Source organism: Mya arenaria, chromosome 9 (genome assembly GCF_026914265.1).
Source record: "Mya arenaria isolate MELC-2E11 chromosome 9, ASM2691426v1".
Taxonomy (NCBI): domain Eukaryota; kingdom Metazoa; phylum Mollusca; class Bivalvia; order Myida; family Myidae; genus Mya; species Mya arenaria.
This window is the reverse complement of record NC_069130.1, coordinates 42,869,920-42,892,376: the sequence shown is the minus strand read 5'-3', so window position 1 is coordinate 42,892,376 and position 22,457 is coordinate 42,869,920. Positions and strand designations below refer to the sequence as shown.

The 22,457-nt window shown below is 37.5% G+C and overlaps 2 protein-coding genes across 2 annotated transcripts in view; one reads left to right on the top strand and one right to left on the bottom strand.

Moving 5' to 3' along the window:
• LOC128245550 (uncharacterized) overlaps positions 1–11,946 on the bottom strand; it is a 36,078-nt gene extending 24,132 nt beyond the window's left edge. Inside the window, exon 1 of the mRNA XM_052963749.1 lies at positions 10,849–11,946. Coding sequence (XP_052819709.1) covers positions 10,849–11,440 — 592 coding nt within the window. The 5' untranslated portion in view covers positions 11,441–11,946. The remainder of the gene's footprint in view (positions 1–10,848) is intronic.
• Positions 11,947–17,286: 5,340 nt separating this feature from the next.
• Positions 17,287–22,146, top strand: LOC128246542 (uncharacterized). The gene is made up of 2 exons (XM_052964804.1): positions 17,287–17,404; positions 20,962–22,146. Exons 1-2 carry the CDS (start codon positions 17,317–17,319, stop codon positions 22,059–22,061), a joined length of 1,188 nt encoding a protein of 395 aa, XP_052820764.1. The 5' UTR covers positions 17,287–17,316; the 3' UTR covers positions 22,062–22,146.
• The last annotated feature ends 311 nt before the right edge of the window (positions 22,147–22,457 follow it).

Below are 22,457 nucleotides of genomic sequence, written 5' to 3'. Positions count from 1 at the left end.
AATGCCCAGCGTAAGTCTTCATGGACCAATGCCCAACGTTAGTCTTCATGGACCAATGTCCAACGTTAGTCTTCATGGACCAATGCCCAACGTTAGTCTTCATGGACCAATGTCCAACGTTAGTCTCCATAAACCAATGCTCAGCGTAACTCTTCATGGACCAATGTCCAACGTAAGACTTCATGAACCAATGCCCAACGTAAGTTTTCATGGACCAATGTCCAACGGTAGTCTTCATGGACCAATGCCCAACGTAATTCTTCATGGACCAATGCCCAATGTTAGTCTTCATGGATCAATGCCCAACGTTAGTCTTCATGGACCAATGCCCAACGTTAGTCTTCATGGACCAATGTCCAACGTTAGTCTTCATGGACCAATGCCCAACGTTAGTCTTCATGGACCAATGTCCAACGTAAGTCTTCATGGACCAATGCCCAACGTTAGTCTTCATGGACCAATGTCCAACGTTAGTCTCCATAAACCAATGCTCAGCGTAAGTCTTCATGGACCAATGTCCAACGTAGACTTCATGAACCAATGCCCAACGTAAGACTTCATGGACCAATGTCCAGCGTAAGACTTCATGGACCAATGCCCAACGTTAGTCTTCATGGACCACTGTCCAACGTTAGTCTTCATGGACCAATGCCCAACGTCAGACTTCATGGACCAATGCCCAGTGTAAGTCTTCATGGAACAATGCCCAACGTAAGACTTCATGGACCAATGTCCAACGTAAGTATTCATGGACAATGTCCAACGTAAGACTTCATGGACCAATGTCCAACGTAAGTCTTCATGGACCAATGCCCAGCGTAAGTCTTCATGGACCAATGCCCAACGTAAGTCTTCATGGACCAATGTCCAACGTAAGTCTTCATGGACCAATGCTCAACGTAAGTATTCATGGACCAATGTCCAACGTAAGTATTCATGGACCAATGTCCAACGTAAGTATTCATGGACTAATCATTGACCAATGTCCAACGTAAGTATTCATGGACCAATGTCTAACATAAGTATTCATTGACCAATGTCCAACGTAAGTATTCATTGACCAATGTCCAACGTTAGCATTCATGGACCAATGTCCAACGTAAGTATTCATGGACCAATGTCCAACGTAAGTATTCATGGACCAATGCCCAACGTAAGTCTTCATGGATCAATGCTAAACGTAAGTATTCATGAACCAATGTCCAACGTAAGTATTCATGGACCAATGTCCAACGTAAGTCTTCATGGACCAATGCTAAACGTAAGTATTCATTGAACAAAGTCAGACGTCTTCATTGGCAAATGTTCAACGAGTATCTTTATGGACCAATGTTATAGATCGTAGTCCACCGTAAGTCTTTAAGGAACAATGTTCAACGTAAATCTTCAAGGGGCAATGTTCAGCGTAAGTCCTCATGGACCAATGTCCAATGTATTTATTCATGGACCAATGTTCAGCGTAAGTCTTATTTGAACAATGTCAGATGTAAGTCTTCATGGACCAATGTCCAACGTAAGTCTTCTTTGAACAATGTCAGATGTAAGTCTTCATGGGCAAATGTCCAACGTAAGTCGTTCTTGATCAATGTCCAACGTTAGTCTTCATTGACCAATGCCCAACGTAAGTCTTCATGGACCAATGTCCACCATAAGACTTCATTGATTCAAATCCAACATAAGTCTGCATTGACCAATGTCCAACCTAAGTATTCATTTACCAATGTCCAACGCAGGTCTTCGTGGACATATTGTCGAACGTTAGTCTTTATGGACTATTGACTAACGTAAGTCTTCACTGACAAATGCCCAACGTAATTCTTCGTGGATTATTGCCTAACGTCTTCTTTGAGTGACCAATGTCCAACGTTTGTCTTCATGGACTTGTATCCAACATACGTTTTAATGGATTAATGTTCAACGTAAGCCTTTATTAACCAATGTTCAATGTTAATCAACATGAGACACAGTCCAACGTAAGTCTTCATGAAACAATGTTCATCTCAATGTTTTATTTACCGTTTTATTCGTCTCACACTAGCCGGTGTCTTTTCCAATATTCAGTAAAAGCCCTTATAAGGCAATGTTCTTTGGAAGCCATACATTTCCATTTTCAGAATAGCAGCAATGGCCTGTACCTTGTGTTTATCTTAACGGAATTATATTCAAATTATTTTTTTACAGAATAAGCTTTACTCCTTCAACATTCGAAGTTTTGCATGTAGTGTTTGCAAAATCTCATATAATGATATACAGCACAATATATAAATACACAATACATAAATACACAATACATAAATACACAATACATAAATACACAATACATAAAGCACCAAATATGGTGCATTTTCAAACGGTTAAGCTCAATATCGATAGCATGTCTTTGATCCATATTAATCTTCGTAAAATATCAGTCAAGTGCGAACGAACGTTCAAATAAGATAGTTCATTAAAAAAACTCTTGATAGCCTTAATGTATTACCCAATTAATTCACCGATATATTCCCAAAAGATAATATTTAAAGTAATGCATTTACAGTAGTATCTTTTTGTATCTAATTAATATTATATGTTGAACTTGTGTTATCATGTGTAAATAGTAGTAAATAAGTTACATCAAACAAATGATATCGGCTGATATAAAAATGAAGTGCAGCTGTTTTTGCATCGCCTTGTTTTCTCCTTTATAGGGGCGTTAAAGTTAGAGAGCACCAAAACCTTCGATAAATTAACATGGCTTAGTACCTGATGTCATTAAAACCATGTTGTGTGCTTGACCCTGAAATGTTATTGTCTTTATTGGTCAATGTTCCATTTCAGGCTCTGTAAGTCAATAAAATCCTTCATGGGTCAACGTCCAGTGAAAGCTTTTATGGGTCAATGCTCTATGTAAGGTTTTGTGGGTCGATGTTCATTGAAAGCCTTAATCGATAAATGTTTAATAAAAGCCTTTAAGTGTCAATATTTATTGAAAGCCTTAATCGATCAATGTGCAACGAAAGCTTTTATAGTCGAATGTGCAATACAAGCCTTTATGGGTCAATATTCAATGTAGCCCTTTATTTGACAACGGACTTACGTTGAACATTGTTTCATGAAGATTTACGTTGAACACTGCTCTATGAGTTCTTGCATGTGACATTGTTACATTAAGACTAACAATTCACCTTGGTCCATAAATACTCAACACTAGTCCATAAAGCATTTAGTGTAACATTGGTCCATATGGACCATTGTCATATGTAAGTCCGTGTGGATCGATGTCAAATGTAAGCCTGTATATGGACCATTGTCATTGTCATACGTAAGTCCGTGTGGATCGATGTCAAATGTAAGCCTGTATATGGACCATTGTCATACGTAAGTCCGTGTGGATCGATGTCAAATGTAAGCCTGTATATGGACCATTGTCATACGTAAGACCGTGTGGATCGATGTCAAATGTAAGCCTGTATATGGACCATTGTCATTGTCATATGTAAGTCCGTGTGGATCGATGTCAAATGTAAGCCTGTATAATGACCATTGTCATACGTAAGACCGTGTGGATCGATGTCAAATGTAAGCCTGTATATGGACCATTGTCATTGTCATATGTAAGTCCGTGTGGATCGATGTCAAATGTAAGCCTGTATATGGACCATTGTCATATGTAAGTCCGTGTGGATCGATGTCAAATGTAAGCCTGTATATGGACCATTGTCATACGTAAGTCCGTGTGGATCGATGTCAAATGTAAGCCTGTATATGGACCATTGTCATATGTAAGTCCGTGTGGATCGATGTCAAATGTAAGCCTGTATATGGACCATTGTCATATGTAAGTCCGTGTGGATCGATGTCAAATGTAAGCCTGTATATGGACCATTGTCATATGTAAGTCCGTGTGGATCGATGTCAAATGTAAGCCTGTATATGGACCATTGTCATACGTAAATCCGTGTGGATAGATGTCAAATGTAGGTCCATATGGATCATTTTTAAGTGTAGGCCTGAATAGATCAATGCCCAATTTAAGCGCTTGAATGAACCATTGTTAAAGTAATCCTTTTGATAGTAATGTCTAATGTAAACCTGTATGGACTACTGTCAAAGTAATCCTGTAGAGACCAATGTTCAATGTATGACTGTTTGGACCAACTTTAAAAAAGCCATTATTGTTCAATTTTCAATGCATTGAGCCTAATATCCTTTTTTCAGAATAACAGTAAGGGTCTTTATCATAATTCAGATGCCACATACTAGTATCACATATTTAAACAATAGCATTAGAAAATGAATCTTCTAAAATATGTAATGAAAAAAAGTTAATATTGGAGGACATTTGGAACACTCGGCCATTTTCCATCGAAAACAACCGCCCGCGGATGTATTTGCATGTTTTTTCAATGTCAGAAATGTTTGCATTTAACTACGCTGCAAGTACATTGCGTAGTAATTTCAATTCAGCACTTAAACTAAATGACTTTTCCCATGGGAATCTTAATTATCGGTGCAATCAATCACTTCAGTGGCAATCAATTTAAGATTACAAATACGAAACACACGTTAAAACACTACAGTTAATAATAATATTAGTAAAACTATTGCGTACTACTTCTACTGATGTACCGCCATATGTCATAGGTTGATTTCGAAGGAAAATGCCGAGGTGTTCCAAATGTACTTCGACATGAAACTGTTAAAATTTAAACCTTTAAAGGGACTGTACACCAGATTGGCACCAAAAAGGATTTTTCTGTAACGAATCTGAGGACAATTATTTAATAAAATGTTTTACTCTTTGATAGCATAATTGTAAAATAAATACCAAAATATAAAAAAACAATCTAGTCGGAGGCCGGGTTCGAACCGGTGTCGCCAAAATTGCAGTTCAGTATTGTATCCACTGTGCTACGAAGGCTTACCCGAAATGGTTGGAATATTTAAGCTATATTCCTTACTTTGTAATATCCCGTGATACAACGACTAGCCAGATACGCATAATGAACGAATTATACTAGGTAGACATACGTAGTCATCTTTTTTAATGGAAAAAATTCGAAGAAACTGCGAAAAATAAATAAATTGTAAACTATGTGGTACTTCACTTAGTAAGTTTCAATGCATTGTACACATTCATACCAAGTTTATGTCAGTTTTCGACAAAAAAAATCGCTATTTCATCATACGGAGTACAGCCCCTTTAAAAACATGTAGAGCAACAGCGGCTGAAACCCAAATAGATGAAAGAACCCGAAACGGTGCATTTACAAAAAGTTTAGATTTAAAGATGCACCCTTACTCCCAAAGAGATGTACCACAATTGATACATTTGTTTTTATTACCGAAAGGATGAATGAATATCGACAACAATGTTTTTATGAAGGTATTTCTACCTTATGAGACGATAGTTGATCCCGGTCAATATTTTAGGACCCACCAGTCATTTAATATGTGTGCGTTTTCAGCTATTAAATTCACGGAGATCGTAAACGGTCAAGGTTAAAAGATGCACGGTTACAATCTTCTAATCAGTTATAATTATTTTTTCATAAATGCATCATTTAGTAAAAATTTTAAGGTTAAGCACTCAAAGTTAATGTTTGTGTTATACATGTGTATGAATTGGTTTTAAATAAGAATGTCACTTTAACCTTCTTGACATTTTTAACCCCCAAATTTCCTAAAAAAAATGCATTTTTGCAATAAACAACTCGCCTGTGACGAGTGTCACTTTAAACGAGTTGCATGTCTGTGCGAGACTAGGTGAAAATGTAACATCAGTTTCAAATAAATCACTTTCAAAAGATTCAGTTTACAAAAAAACACTTGATAACATTAATGTGTCACCATATACAGAACACCCTTTATCCCACATTGATAAGATAAACTCAGTCTTCCCAATAAAATATCGCGTTCGTATCTTTTAAACCTTGGTGATATCATATTCTTAAATTGTGTTATCATGTGTAAATAATAGTAAATGGAAAAATACAACGAATTAATTCTACTGTTTGTAAATTGAATAAGCGCTTCGAGATTTTGAAGCATTAAAAAGAGACGATATTTACGCCGCACTCCATAATTGACATCGTGAACATCAAAAGTATCACGTGACAAAACGCTAAGTTTAGTACTGAAAGAAAGCTCTGAGACTGCCATTTAAAGCATGTGGAGGTGCGTCTTAAATAACTTACAGCCAACAACAGGCAGAGATGAGAAAACCAACGCGTCGCGGTGACTTCAATTTAAAATGTTGGTTGTGACTGTTGTAGTTTTCATATGTCCTTGCCTCAATATATCATGACCTTGCGCTAAGAGTGTATGTCCTTGACGTTAGAGTATAAGTCATTGCCTTAAGATTACACATCTTTGGCCTAAGATTGTATGTCTTTGTCTTAAGATTGTATTTCCTTGTTTAAAGAGTGTATGTATTTGTCCTAAGATTGTAATTCCTTGTCCTAAGATTGTATGTCCTTGTCCTAAGAGTGTATTTCCTTGTCTTAAGATTGTAATTCCTTGTCCTAAGATTGTATGTCCTTGTCCTAAGAGTGTATTTCCTTGTCCTAAGATTGTATGTCCTTGTCCTAAGATTGTAATTCCTTGTCCTAAGATTGTATGTCCTTGTCCTAAGAGTGTATGTCCTTGTCCTAAGAGTGTATTTCCTTGTCCTAAGATTGTAATTCCTTGTCCTAAATTGTATGTCCTTGTCCTTAGAGTGTATTTCCTTGTCCTAAGATTACATGACCTTGGTATTGTACGTCCTTGTCCAAAGAGTTAATGTCCTTTCCTGAGAGTTTAATATCTTGCCGTAAGCGTTCAAGTCCTTGCACTGTTCATGTTATTGACCTAAGAGTTTATGCCCTTGCCTTAAGATGGTATATCCTTGGTCTAAGAGTATATTTACATGTACTAAGATTGCATGCCATTGTTTTAAAAATGTATGTCCTTGGCCTAAGAGTGTATTTCCTTGTCGTAATAGTTGTTTTCTTGCATTAAGCTGTTGCGTCCTTGTAGTAAGTGTTATGTTTGTGCCCTAAATTTGTATGTACTTCTCCTATGAGTGTATGTCCTTGTCCTAGGAGTTTAATTCCTTGCCCTGACAATTCATGTTCTGGTCCTAACAGTTTATCTCCATGCCCTAATATGTTACGTCATTATCGTAATTGCTATGTTACCTATGGTTTTATGTATGTTTCCAATTAATGTATTTCCTTGTCCGTAGAATTTAGCTCCATGTCCTTAGAGTTTAGTTCCTTGCCCTACGCGATCATGTCCGTGTCCTAAGAGTTTAGTTCCTTGCCCTAGCGATCATGTCCGTGTCCTAAGAGTTTAATTCCTTGCCCTACGTGATCATGTCCATGTCCTAAGAGTTTAATTCCTTGCCCTACGCGACCACGTCCGTGTCCTAAGGGTTAAGTTCCTTGCCCTAAGCGATCATGTCCGTGTCCTAAGAGTTTAGTTCCTTGCCCTAAGCGATCATGTATTTGTCCTAAGAGTTTAGTTCCTTGCCCTACGCGGCCATGTCCGTGTCCTAAGAGTTTAGTTCCTTGGCCTAAGCGACCATGTCCGTGTCCTAAGAGTTTAGTTCCTTGCCCTACGCGATCATGTCCGTGTCCTCAGAGTTTAATTCCATGCCCTACCCGATCATGTCCGTGTCCTAAGAGTTTAATTCCTTGCCCTACGCGGCCATGTCAGTGTCCTAAGAGTTTAGTTCCTTGCCCTACGCGACCATGTCCGTGTCCTAAGAGTTTAATTCCTTGCCCTACGCGATCATGTCCGTGTCCTAAGAATTTAATTCCTTGCCCTACGCGGCCATGTCCGTGTCCTAAGAGTTTAGTTCCTTGCCCTACGCGGCCATGTCCGTGTCCTAAGAGTTTAGTTCCTTGGCCTAAGCGACCATGTTCGTGTCCTAAGAGTTTAGTTCCTTGCCCTACGCGATCATGTCCGTGTCCTAAGAGTTTAGTTCCTTGCCCTACCCGATCATGTCCGTGTCCTAAGAGTTTAATTCCTTGCCCTACGCGACCACGTCCGTGTCCTAAGAGTTTAGTTCCTGGGCCAAAGCGATCATGTCCGTGTCCTAAGAGTTTATATCCTCTAATATGTTATATCCTTGTCATCAGGAGGGCCCTCAGTTAAATCAGTCTTTTGTCAATTATATAACCCTAGTGGATTTTTAGCGTTTATAATAGGTTGAAATATCGTCGACAAATCATGATTAATAGTTGTATTGTGTCCCATGACGTCATAATCAGCCCATTAAATATTTATTTTTAGGGTCATGACTTATTTTACCCAACTGAGGCCACAGGCGACTATTTAAAGTAAGCCATGCGCAGCTGTTTGGATCTGCATCATACTTTTAAGTTTAAACAATTTAAATTTTGGTTCTGAGCAAGGGGCGAATGTTAATAGGTTGTGCCCTTAAGTTTCACCGCTTATAACGGCAATTCCCGGAACGGCCCTTGCATCAAGGGAAATTATAATCAATTAATAATGACTGTCCAAATACATTTTTTTTTCAAAATGCCTCGGAAAAGCCCTTTTAATACATATGGAAATTACTGTTGGTTCATTTTGCACTCATGAAAATTGTCCAGTTAACTCAAGACAGTTATCAGCCCCCCGTTGACCGGATGTAAATACAGAAAAAAGAGTGCTTGTGTTCAAGTATCAATTTTTGATTAAAGTTGAATGAAAGAGAAGAAACAGGTGGACTTTTTTGCATAGAGCTTAACATAATTTGACTCTGTATTGCAAAAAATGTGTAAAAATTGGAAAAATCATTGCCTGTGGAACTATGTAAATTGGTTGTTTGTAGCTTTATTCCGTCTTGACCTCAGGGTCATGTATAACTACTCAATTTTCTAAGGCACCGCATTGGTCAACCCTATGTTTTCTTAGGATTAAATATTGTGTCTTGGATTGTTCTACAGCAACCAGTTACTTGTTGTTGTTGTGGTTTTTTTTCAATTGGGACTGTTTTAAAGTGAAAGGCCAGGTTAGTGTCTATATGAAACATATAGTAAAAATAACTGTGGTCTTAGGCCAGTTTCCAGTGCCAGCCTAAAACAAACAGAGTCTTGTTCGCGGTATTGATGGAAAACTGATAACGTTTTAAGATGCTGATGCATACAGAAAGTAAAGAGTTTGCAATTGATATTGTATCGTAAACCATCTTTTAAACAAGGGCACTGCAACGTAAGGAAAATATACACACAAATTTTACAAGCTTTATCTGTGAGCCAGATGAACACATCTTTAGGTGAAAAATACACTTATGTAGCCCTAGATTGGTCGGACTTTATGTTTCCTTTAAAAAAATACTGAAAAGTAACACGTGACGTTGACATTGACCCAATTGGCCCCAAACGCAATCCCATGAAATGTATCCATAAACTATTCAAATATACTAAGATTGGTAACAATATGCCGAACAAACTAAAGATGTTCAGTTTCAGTCGTTATTCTATTTTTAGTAACACAGCCCTCGTCACTTAAGGGGCTCCAAAACATAATATCATGTACGTTTTCCATAAACTCATTTATATACGACGTTTGGTCACAATATTTCCACCCAAACAAATGAGATTTAGTTTCAAACGTTTTCCTATTTTTATTAACAGTGAACTTGACCTTAGCCCAAGGGGCTCGAAACGCAATTCCATGAAAGGTCTTCATAAACACTTTCTACATACAAAGTTTGGTCACAATATATCGACCGTAACTAAAGATATTCAGTTTCATAGGTGAATTTGACGCCGCCAGCTCGAAAAAGTACGTATGTCATTATAATAACCAGGTTTCAAAACTCATCTTAAGATTTCATCATCGCTTTGGTATTGTTCAGTGAACTTCAAACGTACAGGGACTTTTACAATATTATATTTACAGATAATTTATGCAAAACGATTGTAATATGCAGTAAAGTTCAACAATTGGTTTAAAGTCTCACACTACCTCTCCCCTTTTAAGAAAGTTAACACGTTTGTCAACGTTTTGCTTTATATTTTTATTTCAGAAATAATATCAGGGTCGACCTCCATCGAGTCACCGAAAACAGACTTATCTTTTTGTTTTGGCCTTAGTTAAAAATAATGCACTCGTTTGAAAAAAAAAGATCAATATAACTATTTGTGTCCGAAATTGTTGTCTTGTCATTATTAGGTTCCAAAATGACTTTGAAATATCAGGGTCATTATTTACCAACGTCATTGAGTCCGACTTTGAGACTTAGGCCTAAAAGAGTACATTCGGTTCGGGTAACCCAACCCTATCTAAGAAATAGGCGCCGGCCCTACCGTTGTTACAGTCAGTTGGTAAAAAAAACAAAAAAACAAAGTGGTTGTTTTAATTTGTAGCCTAAAACCTTTAAAGCCATATACAGAAGATTACTTTAACACAATTCCCCTTCGATGACAATAAAGGTCTAATATAAAGCCTATTATCAAAAATGAAAAGCCTACCTTCCCTACCTGTTTTTGAAAAGGATGTAACCCTTTTTTTGGGGGGGGGGGCTTAGCCTCAGAAAAGCAAACTTTTGATGTTATTGTGAAATGCTATTATAGGAGCAAATACGGTAAAAATGGCATATGCGTTACAAAATATGTGTTTTTGATTATAGAACATATTATTTGTAACGCATATGCCATTTTTACCGTATTTGCTCCTATAATAGCATTTCACAATAACATCAAAAGTCATTAATTATAATATAACTATTTTGAAACATTTAAGACATTAGTGATTATGGTCGAAGGTCAGACCAACAATAATCATAATTTTATTCCTGTAATCGAAAGCATTGAAGTTCTTTGGGGTTAACATTTAAGTCTGATAACGTTTTTTTTAAATTAGGAAAAAACTTACTGTCAAGGGCCCACGTGTCGCCCATGAAAAGTCTGTCCACAAATGCCATTGTATCGTTGTAGCATTGTTCGTCCAGCTGTCTGTCTGTAGAAGTGTACGGGAAGAGGTCACTCACACTGCGCGCTCTGACAATATCAAGCAGCAACTGTACGAAGTCTATACTTCCAACAAGCTTTGCGGCAAAGTAATGATTTTGCGCTGTTGTATCATTAGAGTCCAATTTCCAATCTGCTTGTGGTTTTTTACTCTCAACTTCATCGATGAACGTTCTCAGTATTGTCAGAAATTCTTCGTTTTCGAGCACGATAGGGAGCTTGTGGAAAGCCCATGGTAACACGAAGCTAAAAAAGTAGTTGGGGTCATGGTCCAGGGACAGAAGTGGAATCGCTGATATAGCAACATCTTTCAAGTCTTGAAGTAAGGGCTTATTTTCATAAACGAGTCCCATAACTAACTTCAGCAAAGAAATGTCGTCAAAACTGTTTATGACTTGACGAATATCTATTCCGCCGAATTGGGATTTTGCCGTATTTGCCGACAACATAATCACGACGCAAGCCAGAAACACGACTGATAATCTTGGAGGCTTCATACTGAATTTAGAAACCAAGAAACTACCAGTTCTTGTTGTTGTTCTTTAAGTACATCGACTGTAATTCCTTACAAATTGTTCTTGTAATCAAAAGTCCAAAACAAAGCTTAAATGGTGATTCTAAAATTAAGCTTTATCTACACTCCTTATAAAGATCCACGCGCACAGCAATATGTCTTGAATACTGACTATTCTTTTATCATCCGATCATGTTTATGTATAATGTTAGCTATAAAATCATGGAGTTAATCCGATCAAATTCTAAATAATTATCATGCATTGTTCTGTTCACACTGTGATAAAACGTGTATCATTGATGCTCAAACTCATGATCGCCTTACTGAACACTCACTAACCCAAGGACGATGCACGCATGCACTAATAAAAGTATCACCTAGTGTTCTACCGCTGTGTGCTTTAACCTTGCGCACAATATCCCTTTGACTCCTGATAAAATCCCTCTTCAATCCCAGTACTCCGTAACTACATGTGCTATGCTGTGACACTGTGGATACGTATTGGGTTATCAATGAAACTCGGGGCTTGTCTGTAGTTTGATGATTATTTGTCTTCATTTGAAATCATATCGGTCATATCTCTGAGTTTTCTTTATCAGCATTTGAGTTAGGTCCACGTCTAAGGACAAACATCGTCACGACCTCGTTCAAGTGAGTAAAATCGTGAAATATTAAGTAAACATGATGTTCCAGCTTTAAATGTACAATAACAAGACAATTAATGTCGTGGCCATTGGACTTTATCTGCGAATGAGCAAATTTATCTGCGAGGGAGTGAAATATTTATTATTTGAATAAAATGATTTGTTTGTAATCTTGCCTGCTGCTGCTGCTGCTGCTACTACTGCTGCTGCTGCTGCTGCTGATAATGATGATGATGATGATGATGATGATGATGATGATGATGACAATAATAATAATAATAATAATAATAATAATAATAATAATAATAATAACAATAATAATAATAATAAATAAACAATAATAAGATTAATATAAGTTGTAATGATAATACTAATACTAATACTAATACTTATACTTATACTAATAATAATACTAATAATAATAATGACAAAGGCATATTGTATCCCTTCAGTGGGAAAACATTATAATGAAAAAAATCAGGTCTTTCTTTTGTACAAAACTAAAAATAACTAAGACTATGGCAGCATTAACTTTAAAAAATATGGGAATCTAAGCTACGCCTACAACCGCAGTCAAGGTGACTTGAATTGTATCAATTACATTCACAGCATCAACAACAACAGCACCAGAAAGTTAAAACTGATATATTTAATATAACATCTCTCAAAACAAAAATGTCTACACCGACTCTCAGAATGGTAGGAATAAAAAAGGTTTTAAAATTAAATAAATGCCAATATGTGAAAATTGATAATGATGCATCTTGATTTTGACATGGGAAAAACATGATTTCTTTGTGCATCAAAAACCGGCTGACATATGTGTTAGAAATAAGGGACAAACGGGATCCTATTTTTCCCACCTGTGAATATTGTGATCTTGGAAAAGTATGGTCCTATAGGGCACTACTGCTAGATTTGTTTTGTGGCGGATCCGTGGTCTAGCGGTTACACACCTGTCAATTCAGGGGTCGCACGTTCGATTTCACGCCACACCACTAAAGCTTAAAAGTCGTCTTTCAGAAGAGCCCGTGTGACAGGTCTATGCACTGCCGCACGTTAAAGAACCGGGATAGCACTAACCAGGGTTACATTCTGACTGTACACTATGCTCCAAGAACCTAATATGACTAACAATCTTACCGACTGCGAGTATAAATCAGCACAATAACTACCCACACAATTGGCGAGCACGATGCATCAGCACCTGCTTCACCAATTCGAGAGATGCAACGAAAAAAATCCGAAAACATGAACAGTCCGATTGTCACAAAGTGGCCGTAGAGAGACATGCTACCCTACCTGCACGGACTAAAGACATCGGAGAAACAATTTCCGCAGCCCATTTGAAAGAGAAAGCCCACGACAGGGCACAGCTCATGACCATAGTGCACAACATACGGTTCCTCCCACAACGTGGTATGGCGTTCAGCGGACACGACGATGAAGAGGGCAAATTTCATGCAGCTACTGAAATGCACGGTCAAGCGGACCCTACCATCCTGTCATGGGTCGAGAAGAAAGCTGGCATATATACTTCGCCGACAATCCAGAATGAGATTATTCAAATCATGACACTATGAATAATCCGGAGAGGCGTCAATAGCGTGCTTGAAGATGCGTTCTTCACGATCATGGTGGATGAAACCACGGACGTATCCAACCGAGAGCAAGTTGTGCTAGTACTGAGACAAGCAGACAGTGAGCTAAATGTGCAGGAAGATTTCATCGGACTATATGTTGTGCCATCTATCCATGCTCAGACCATCACCAATATTATTAAGGACACTCTAGTACGCATGAGACTGCAACTATCCAAGTGCCACGGGCAGTGCTGTGACGGAGCCGGAACCAGTAATATGTCAGGCGCAAAGCGTGTGGTCGCTGCAAACATCACCGCAGAAGAATAATGGACCATCTATACACACTGCTATGGGCATGCTCTCAACTTGGCTGTTGGTGATACAAAACGAGGCAGTAATGCACCAGTCAATTGTAACCACGCACCCCCCCCCCCCCAGGTCCGGGGAATAGCGGGGACTTTGACTTTCGGTCCAGCCAACCCCGGGTAAAATCCCCGCCCTGCAGGGACGAACTGATGGTAAAACCACCGCCAAATGCCCCTGCACCCAAGGGACCCTAGGTAAGGCAAATTCCCCGCTATATTTTGCGTTAATACAAACCCCCCGCATTCACCCGGCACTGTGGGGCCACCTGTAAGGTAAAAACACGGCCCATTTCCACGGCTATCCCCGGTATACCCCCGGTCCTGGGCGGGGGCGTGGTTACAATTGACTGGTGCATAAGGTTCTCATTGGACGTAGTATGTGCGATATCTAAGCTTGTGAAGTTCTCATTCAAACGTGACGGACAGTTTGAAGAACTGAAAAAGGAGATGAGCCCCGACACACCTGGATTTGGAGTGCAAGTTCTGAATGATAGTGCTTAGATTATTCGACTAAGTGTGCATAGTCATGTATTAAATGTGTTTGATTTATTGTGACTATTTATAACCTGAACTCACTGGAAATCTGGTCTTTCAATGCTTAAAATTGAAAACAAAATTTCGACGGGTAAGTTTCATATGCTAAACAATATTTGACTGTTCTATATATGTCCAATACGCTATTATTATCTACTGTTCTGAACCAATCTTGTTTAAACGTATCGTATAATCTGAATTTGAAAGCTTCAAAGAATACATGTTCATCAGTATTGGGAACATTATCAAAGACAACAGCCAAAATCATCGAACATTTTTTAACATTATAAACCCAATTGAAACAACCTTAAGTGCAGTAATACACAGCCCGATTATACATATATATATATGCTGTTTTAAAAAATAATATTGTCAGTGGTAACAATCTTGAACCAATATTTTAATATATGTGTGTATCTATGCAAATATAAAGGGTATCTGCCTAATTCCCCATAAACACATGCATTGCAAGTATAAGTTCTAATTCTCAATAATCTTTTACAAAATTTTAAGTGAATTCTCTCTATTTCTTTAGATTTAGTAAATCCCCATACCTCTGCTGAGTCATTTAAGATGGAACCAACAAAGGTATTAAAAAGTTGACATATAATATTGGGTTTAATATAATAATCGCGACATTTGAAAACAAAACATTCATTGCCTTAAAGCTGCACTCTCACAGATATACCGTTTTTACAACTTTTTTATTTTTTTATCTTAGAAAGAGCAAATTTTTGCGTCAATATCTGCAAACCAATGATAAAAGATGGCTGACAAAAGATCAGATCGCAGTTTTTCATATTTACGTTCGAAAATTAATGTTTTATGGCCTAAACCGTAACGCTTTAAATAAAAATGCATAAAACATCATTAACTTAAATATAAAAAACCTGCGATCTACTTTTTGGTCAGCAGTCTTATATAACTGGTTTACATCCATTTTTCGCATAAATTGGCTCGTTCTAAGACAAAAATAAAACAATAGTTGCCAAAACATTCAATCTGTGAGAGTGCAACGTTAAGGGCTGTTCCATTCAAATGTTCCTGATTCAAAATAAAATTTCCAGTTTAATTTAATACAACACTTCGCGAACAATTCTTATATTCCATATTCCTCTCGACGAACACAGGATCAGTTCCATTGAAGGCAACAGGTACATGTAATTTGTGTTATTAATGCACCAGTCAATTGTAACCACGCCCCACCCACCCCCATGTCAGGGGGTATATCGGGGGAAATGTGCCGTGTTTTTACCTTCCAGGTGGCCCCACAGTGTCGAGTGATGCGGTGTTTTGTTTAATCTCATTGTCCTTACTGAAAGTTCATACATCAATGTTAAAAACATTTCCACAATTTGACAATGCAAATTTTAAATAATAAATAGTTCTCCCCTTAGGCCTAAATAGCAGGGTGGAGAATCACTGCTTTTTCCAGCACCCTGCTGCATTTTACTACAACCTGCTGTGTCCTTTTGTTTGAAAGAGTAAATTTTCAGAAATAATAAGTATACATAATTTTGACACTAAAGTAAAGATAACATCAAAGGTATTCATATCAAACCATTAGTATCAAAATTAGTTACAACACAAAATCAATAAGAATTGAACATTGGCCCTTGTTAGTGCCCCTTAAAGATTCAATGGTGCCCTTTTTTATCTAGCACTCTGCGCTTTTCAAATCCTGGCTGGGGCAGCCCCAAACAATGAAATCGAATAGATTCGGCGGCTTTTCAGGGGTCGCTTCTGTTCCCCAGGCCCAAGGGAGCATTCACTTAAGCTAAACCAATACACAAATGTCTAAGATGTGGACACCAAACGCTAATTACAAAGAAGCTACTAAGAGCACATCGTGCCACAGTAATTATTATGTCAGAATAACCGGACCATACATTGTAATCAGGATTTAAAAATCGATGGCTCCAAGCTGGAAAACAGAAAGGCCACAGGTAATACCTTTCAATGCGGAGTAGCGCCATAACATATAAGCCGATCACTATAACAAAGAATGTCTTCACACATTCCTGGCGTTTTGTTGAGAAAGAAAGAACCTTGACACAATAGAGTACTTATCAAGATGATTGTTGTTAATTTTAAGTGGACAATAGGTGATTGGAAATTACGAGGGAAATGTGTTGTTTGCCTTTTGTTGTGAAAAATACCTGGATGCGAATGTTTGATCATTTGAAATTGACCTGATATATAGTGCGTGCTCTGACCGGGGAGGTATAACTTGACAAAAGAAGAACGCGTTTATTTTATTAGATTTTAAAGATATTGTAAACTTTTATGGCGGCGTATTACTAAAACTAAAGACCAATGAATATCTGAAGGATATACAGATACTAAGAGGAGATTTTAGTTCCAGGTAAGGAAAATATTGTCATTTTGTCAATGAGCCGGCAAATATGTCGTTGAATCGCGCCATTGAGTTTTTAAATCTGATTGTGCTAAATGACTTTTAAGTAAATGCACAGTTGTTTTTAGATATATTTCAAGTAAGCCTAGATTGTTTTTTTATGAATAGAAAAAAAATGTATAAATGAAATGATGTTGATACTTAAATTACTGTTTGTTTTGGCGTACTGGTAATGCTTCTTTTGTATTTATATATGCAAAATATATTGATTTTTTATTTTAAATATTTTTTTCAGAAACTTATTACATAACTCAAGATTTCCAAAAGCAGACGAGTAAAAAGTCCACTTCCGGTCACAGTCGCGAAAACGTGTGACAATGTTCTGTTGTCGTGGTCCCCCGTGTCTAGACGAGGCAGAACCCAGCCGGAAGGAGAAACGGAAACAGGAGAAACTACTTCCGGATGGTAAGTATATGCAGGCTACGAGTGAGTGTGTACGTGTGTAAATATCTGAGCATGTAGACTGTTTGGGAATGAGCTTATAAATACCCGTCGCCTTGTGGTAAAACATATTCAGGAAGAGGAGAAATTTATTTACCCATTCTCTAGACGTAGATCCTTTCAGAAGAATGGGGTGTTGAATTACTTATGAACCAGTCAATTGTAACCACGCCCCCCCCCCCCAGGTCCGGGGAATATTTGGCGTGAAGACAAAATCCACCCGGCACTTCGGGGCCACCTGGAAGGTAAAATACGGCCCATTTCCCCGGTTATCCCCGGTATACCCACGGACCTGGGGGTGGGGCGTGGTAACAATTGACTGGTGCATTATGCCATCGTCTTTGGTTTGGACTCCCTTAAGCGGGTTGATGTTAAGCTTAAAGTGTACCTACATGTACAAGAAAACAATGTTACAGGGCCGGTATTCATTAAACATCTCAAGAGTTTTCCTAACTTAAGTATGTCACTTGTCAAAACATAGAATCACTTCATAATATCTGAAATACATTATTTTTATTGATTTGATTAAAAAAAATATGTTAAAAAAACACCTAAATTATTTAAAAATCTGTCTGAAGATACGACTTCAGATGGTTTATGAATACCGTCCCTGTTGTGGGGCTCGGACACAACCTCTGGGACATTTGCCCCGATCTAGCTACCCGGTCGTCTGCACAAGGGATTGAGTATAGGTGAGCGATATAGGGACTGAATGGTACTCTTGGAACATCCAAATCTCATCGAACTGTATTCATATTAGTTTCAGGACATTTGGGACACTAGCAAATTGCTTATAATTAATTGTTACCAAACCCACCTCTATCAGGGCATTTCATTATTAAAGAAAAATGAAGTATTCTATGGTCAAATTTTAACATGTTCACTTTTTTTGGAAATTACGAATACAAAATCAACACATTTTTTACGCCAAGTTCATCGTCATAAATAACAAAATAATAACATGTGACATGTGAAAAAATATAATGCTAATAAAACAAATAACATACAAACAATATATAGACATTCAATTTTAAATATTAATAAGTAAATGGACAAATACACAATCCCCTATCGTTGAAACTTTGTTCCTAATCTGTTTTATCAGGGTTCAGCTGAAGTACAGATAAAAAGTGCGACCTATTTGTAACAGATACAAAGATAGCAGAAATCATCCGATATTTTCTCATAAATTTACGAAAATGAATAGAACAGTTAGTGAAAAACGTTGGCAGATTATAAAAATATTTGTCTTCGTTCCGATTCAAATGCTCCATCGAATTTTAAAAATATTTGTGTTTAATTAACCATTAAGTGTCCCGCAGTCGTCCCTAAACAAAAGCGAGTAAGCTTTGAACCACAGCAACCAAATATTAGGTCATTATTTGTGTTACGTTTGGCTATTTGAAAGTAATACATGAGACCATAGTGTTTGCACAAAGTAATATTGTATTTTGTGTTTCTTTTTTTGGCTTAATATACGGTTAGTATAAACATATAAACTCATTGTCAATTTAGATATATTATTGTGTTCGTTACTTGCATAAATTGTAAACATGAATTTCTGAATATTTTTTTTTTTATCAACATTATTTTTAAGTGTGAAGTAATATTTTTCATTTTATTCTGACGTCGCATATTAAAAGGGGTGTACATACTATTTTCACTTTTATGATGATAATAATAACACTTGGTTATTGTGTAATGTAAATAGTTCAGCAATGTATATTTTTTCAAAATCGTGAAAGCATATTTGGCCTGAAACTATGTTTTTTCAACACTGCACTATTTTTCTTACTAATCCGTAATTCATCAACGGCTTGCATAGAATTTTATAGATAGTGTTTGGAATTAAGGAACGGTTTTAGATTGTTCGTATTTTCATACAAACTAAGTAGTTTGATGCGACGATGCAGTCGTATAAGCATTTATTATGTATAAGAACAATCTTTAAGTGGTCATCATACTATTTTGTAAACTACTCACTTACTAGACCAGCCACTAGTTATATCTACCGCTTCACCTGATCAAAAAATCAATAATGTCTGATTTACAGACACAATTGTATTGAAAAATGCTGCCTTCTCGAATAAGAAAAAAAATATAATATTAACCACTGAAACATATGTGTTTTTTTATTTCTGATGGACAATGGGCATTTTAGCAATGATAGTCAAAGGGATATCGTCACTTTCGTAGTGTAATTTGATTCCGCATTTAAATTGATCATATTGCAAAACGGTATTTCAACCTTATTGGGTACTTATAACTATCAAGTGGTTTTCTATTCATTGTTTTCTTAAGTTGATTATGCTTCGTAAGCCAATTGTGTCACTGCATTACATTTATCCCTTTCAAGCGTTTTAAGATACGTAAGTGGGATAAAGCAAGCTTTCAAGAACGGATTAAACTTAAAAGCTGACACCTCCAGTTCAAAGTCTGAGATTGCGTCCATGTTTTTCTTCTCGTTTTGTTAAATTGTGATTACAGTTAAGCGGTTTAAATTACGTGTAAACATGACAGTAAGATGTTACCTAGGTGACAGACAGTGTCAGTAAATAATTAGGTATCTTTTTCATTATATACTCTAGACTAGTAGTACTTTTTACGTCAAAGATTGGCAAAAGATGTTAGTTTATACTAGTTTAGTTCAGCTTGATTATGAAGACAACTGATATGTTTATTGTGAAAGAAAGAGTTCATGCCTGAACGGGGGTTTGAACCCCGTACATTTCGTTCTGCAGCCGACACCACAACGGCATTGCCATAAAAGCTAGCTTAACAGCGAGGCTGTTGGAAGTGCCCTATACGGCTGACACTACATGTACCAAAGATTGGCAAAACATATTAGTGTATACACATTTTATTTAACTTGATTATGAAAACAGCTATCGTATCCGTTTCCTGGACAGAAACCAGTATCCCTAGTGGGAATAGAACGACCAACCTCAAGTGTGAGAGGCGGGCACTTATTCCACTCGACCACTCTCGTCCTTTTTACATGTTAGGAACTGTGTGCATGTATGTGTGTTTCTTAGGAAAACTATATAATATAATACATAAACCACCTGAAGAAGACATAGGCAAAATTATTATAGAACGCCATTCGAAAGATATTGGATTTGCAGTGTTATAGATTCTTGTTGTTCAAAAGTGAATTACGGAACACAGATTGTATTTATTATGTTTTGCTTATTTGTTGTCCCTAGCCATGCGTTCCGAATCTCCCCAAAGAATTTTTTTACAATTTCAAGTCTGAAATGCTGTATTTTGAGCGTATTTTATAACTCGTTTTCTTCTACATTGAAATAAAAAGTAAACTTGAACGATTTTAAGGGGAGGGGTGGGGTGCACCGGGTGGATCCGCTAGTGGGTATACGTCGCTTTATTTGTTATCGTTTGTACTGCAGAAAGAACACAAAGAAAACACACTCAACTATGATCAGAAATAAGGTTAGTTTAAACAGAAGTTATAAATTAATTTATTTGAGTTATTAACTTCATACTATCTTTTATATTTTCAGACAAGAAGTCACATGCCACCCTTCATGACTCGATATATATTCACCAGCCAAACAACATGCATGCTCGCTCCGGGGAGCGGCCAGACTCCACCCGTATCCAGAACATGCTGCACGCAAACCAGCGTTTCATGGACCCACGTGTAAAGCACGTGACAAACGTTCACAATGACATGCACGTAAAACTGGCGGGCTTTCAGCAAAGGGTTACGGGATACGTCGAGGGGAGTTACAGGATCGTAAAAGTGCCGCTGTATACCCGGAAACCAAGCCAACCGCAGCATGCGAAAACACACGGCGAATTGGCAAGGACTAGCACGCCGGCGTGGACTGTGATAGGAAAAAACGAAATTAATTTTGCACACGAGAACGACAGCGATACTGAATCCTTTTCCACCAAACAGATGGCGGCCATCGCCCAGTTGGACTATACGATAGACAAATACAAAACTGATAGCGATGACGAAAGTGTGTCTCCCACAATTGTTGCCGATGTCTTACCGCCTGGTGTGTATGAATCATTTGACGAGGAGAAAGAACTGCGTCCAAGCGACTCTGATCAACCTCCATCTAGGTCATCAAGCGTCAGTGACAAGTCCGGTAGCTCTCGTTCGGGAATTATTTCAAATCGGATGTCCACCGGAAGCGAGAAGAGAAAAAATAATTCTGTGTCGTTCCAACTTCCGGAAGAGCACGTGGACAAGCCGTACGCTCCAATGCAGACTAGTCGAAAACACAAGTCAACTACGCATGCGCAACTGGAAATGACCCCTAACATTTCGCCGCCATCGACGCTTATTATTAAAACGGGTAACGTCAAACTTGCGCATGCGGGGAACGGTATTATTTTGGAAAACCAAAAGAATCGAAGACTTTCCTTTGGCCCATTTAAGGGGTCGTTCAGAGACCTGTTTTATGGAAAATTTGCCAATTCGAAAGAAATGCCGGGTGAATTCAAAAAAGGTAGCAAATATATGACGCCTGGAATTATGGAAAAAGTGGAATCTTTCGAAAACATTCATGATCCATTTGTATTTGTTAATCAAGGCCAGGCCAGACCCCAGAGCGCAAACGGACTATCTCGGCGTCACACATTTCGATAACCTTTGACAGCCATTTAGTAACCTCAATGAATTTTGACGTTGACATAAGGGTTTTACCTTCAATTTTAAAAAACTTCAACGTGATTTTCTAAATTCTTAGAGTAGTTTAAATGTGACCCAAATGTCATTTGAAGAATTTTTTTCAGTGCCAAATGTTTATGACATTTCAATGTTGCTTAACCATACTATATAAATATAGTTTTGAAACATGTTTAAAACATTTTTATATCAATTGTAAGTTTGTTAATGATGAATTATTTTTATTATATATTTACCTGTATATTATGTCATATAGAACGACTCTATATTTCTTCATTGTTATCACCAAATTTAGGGCAGCTGCTTTTAACACTTCAGTAATTAATGTGTTCATTATTTTTTCATACCCAAGGTATC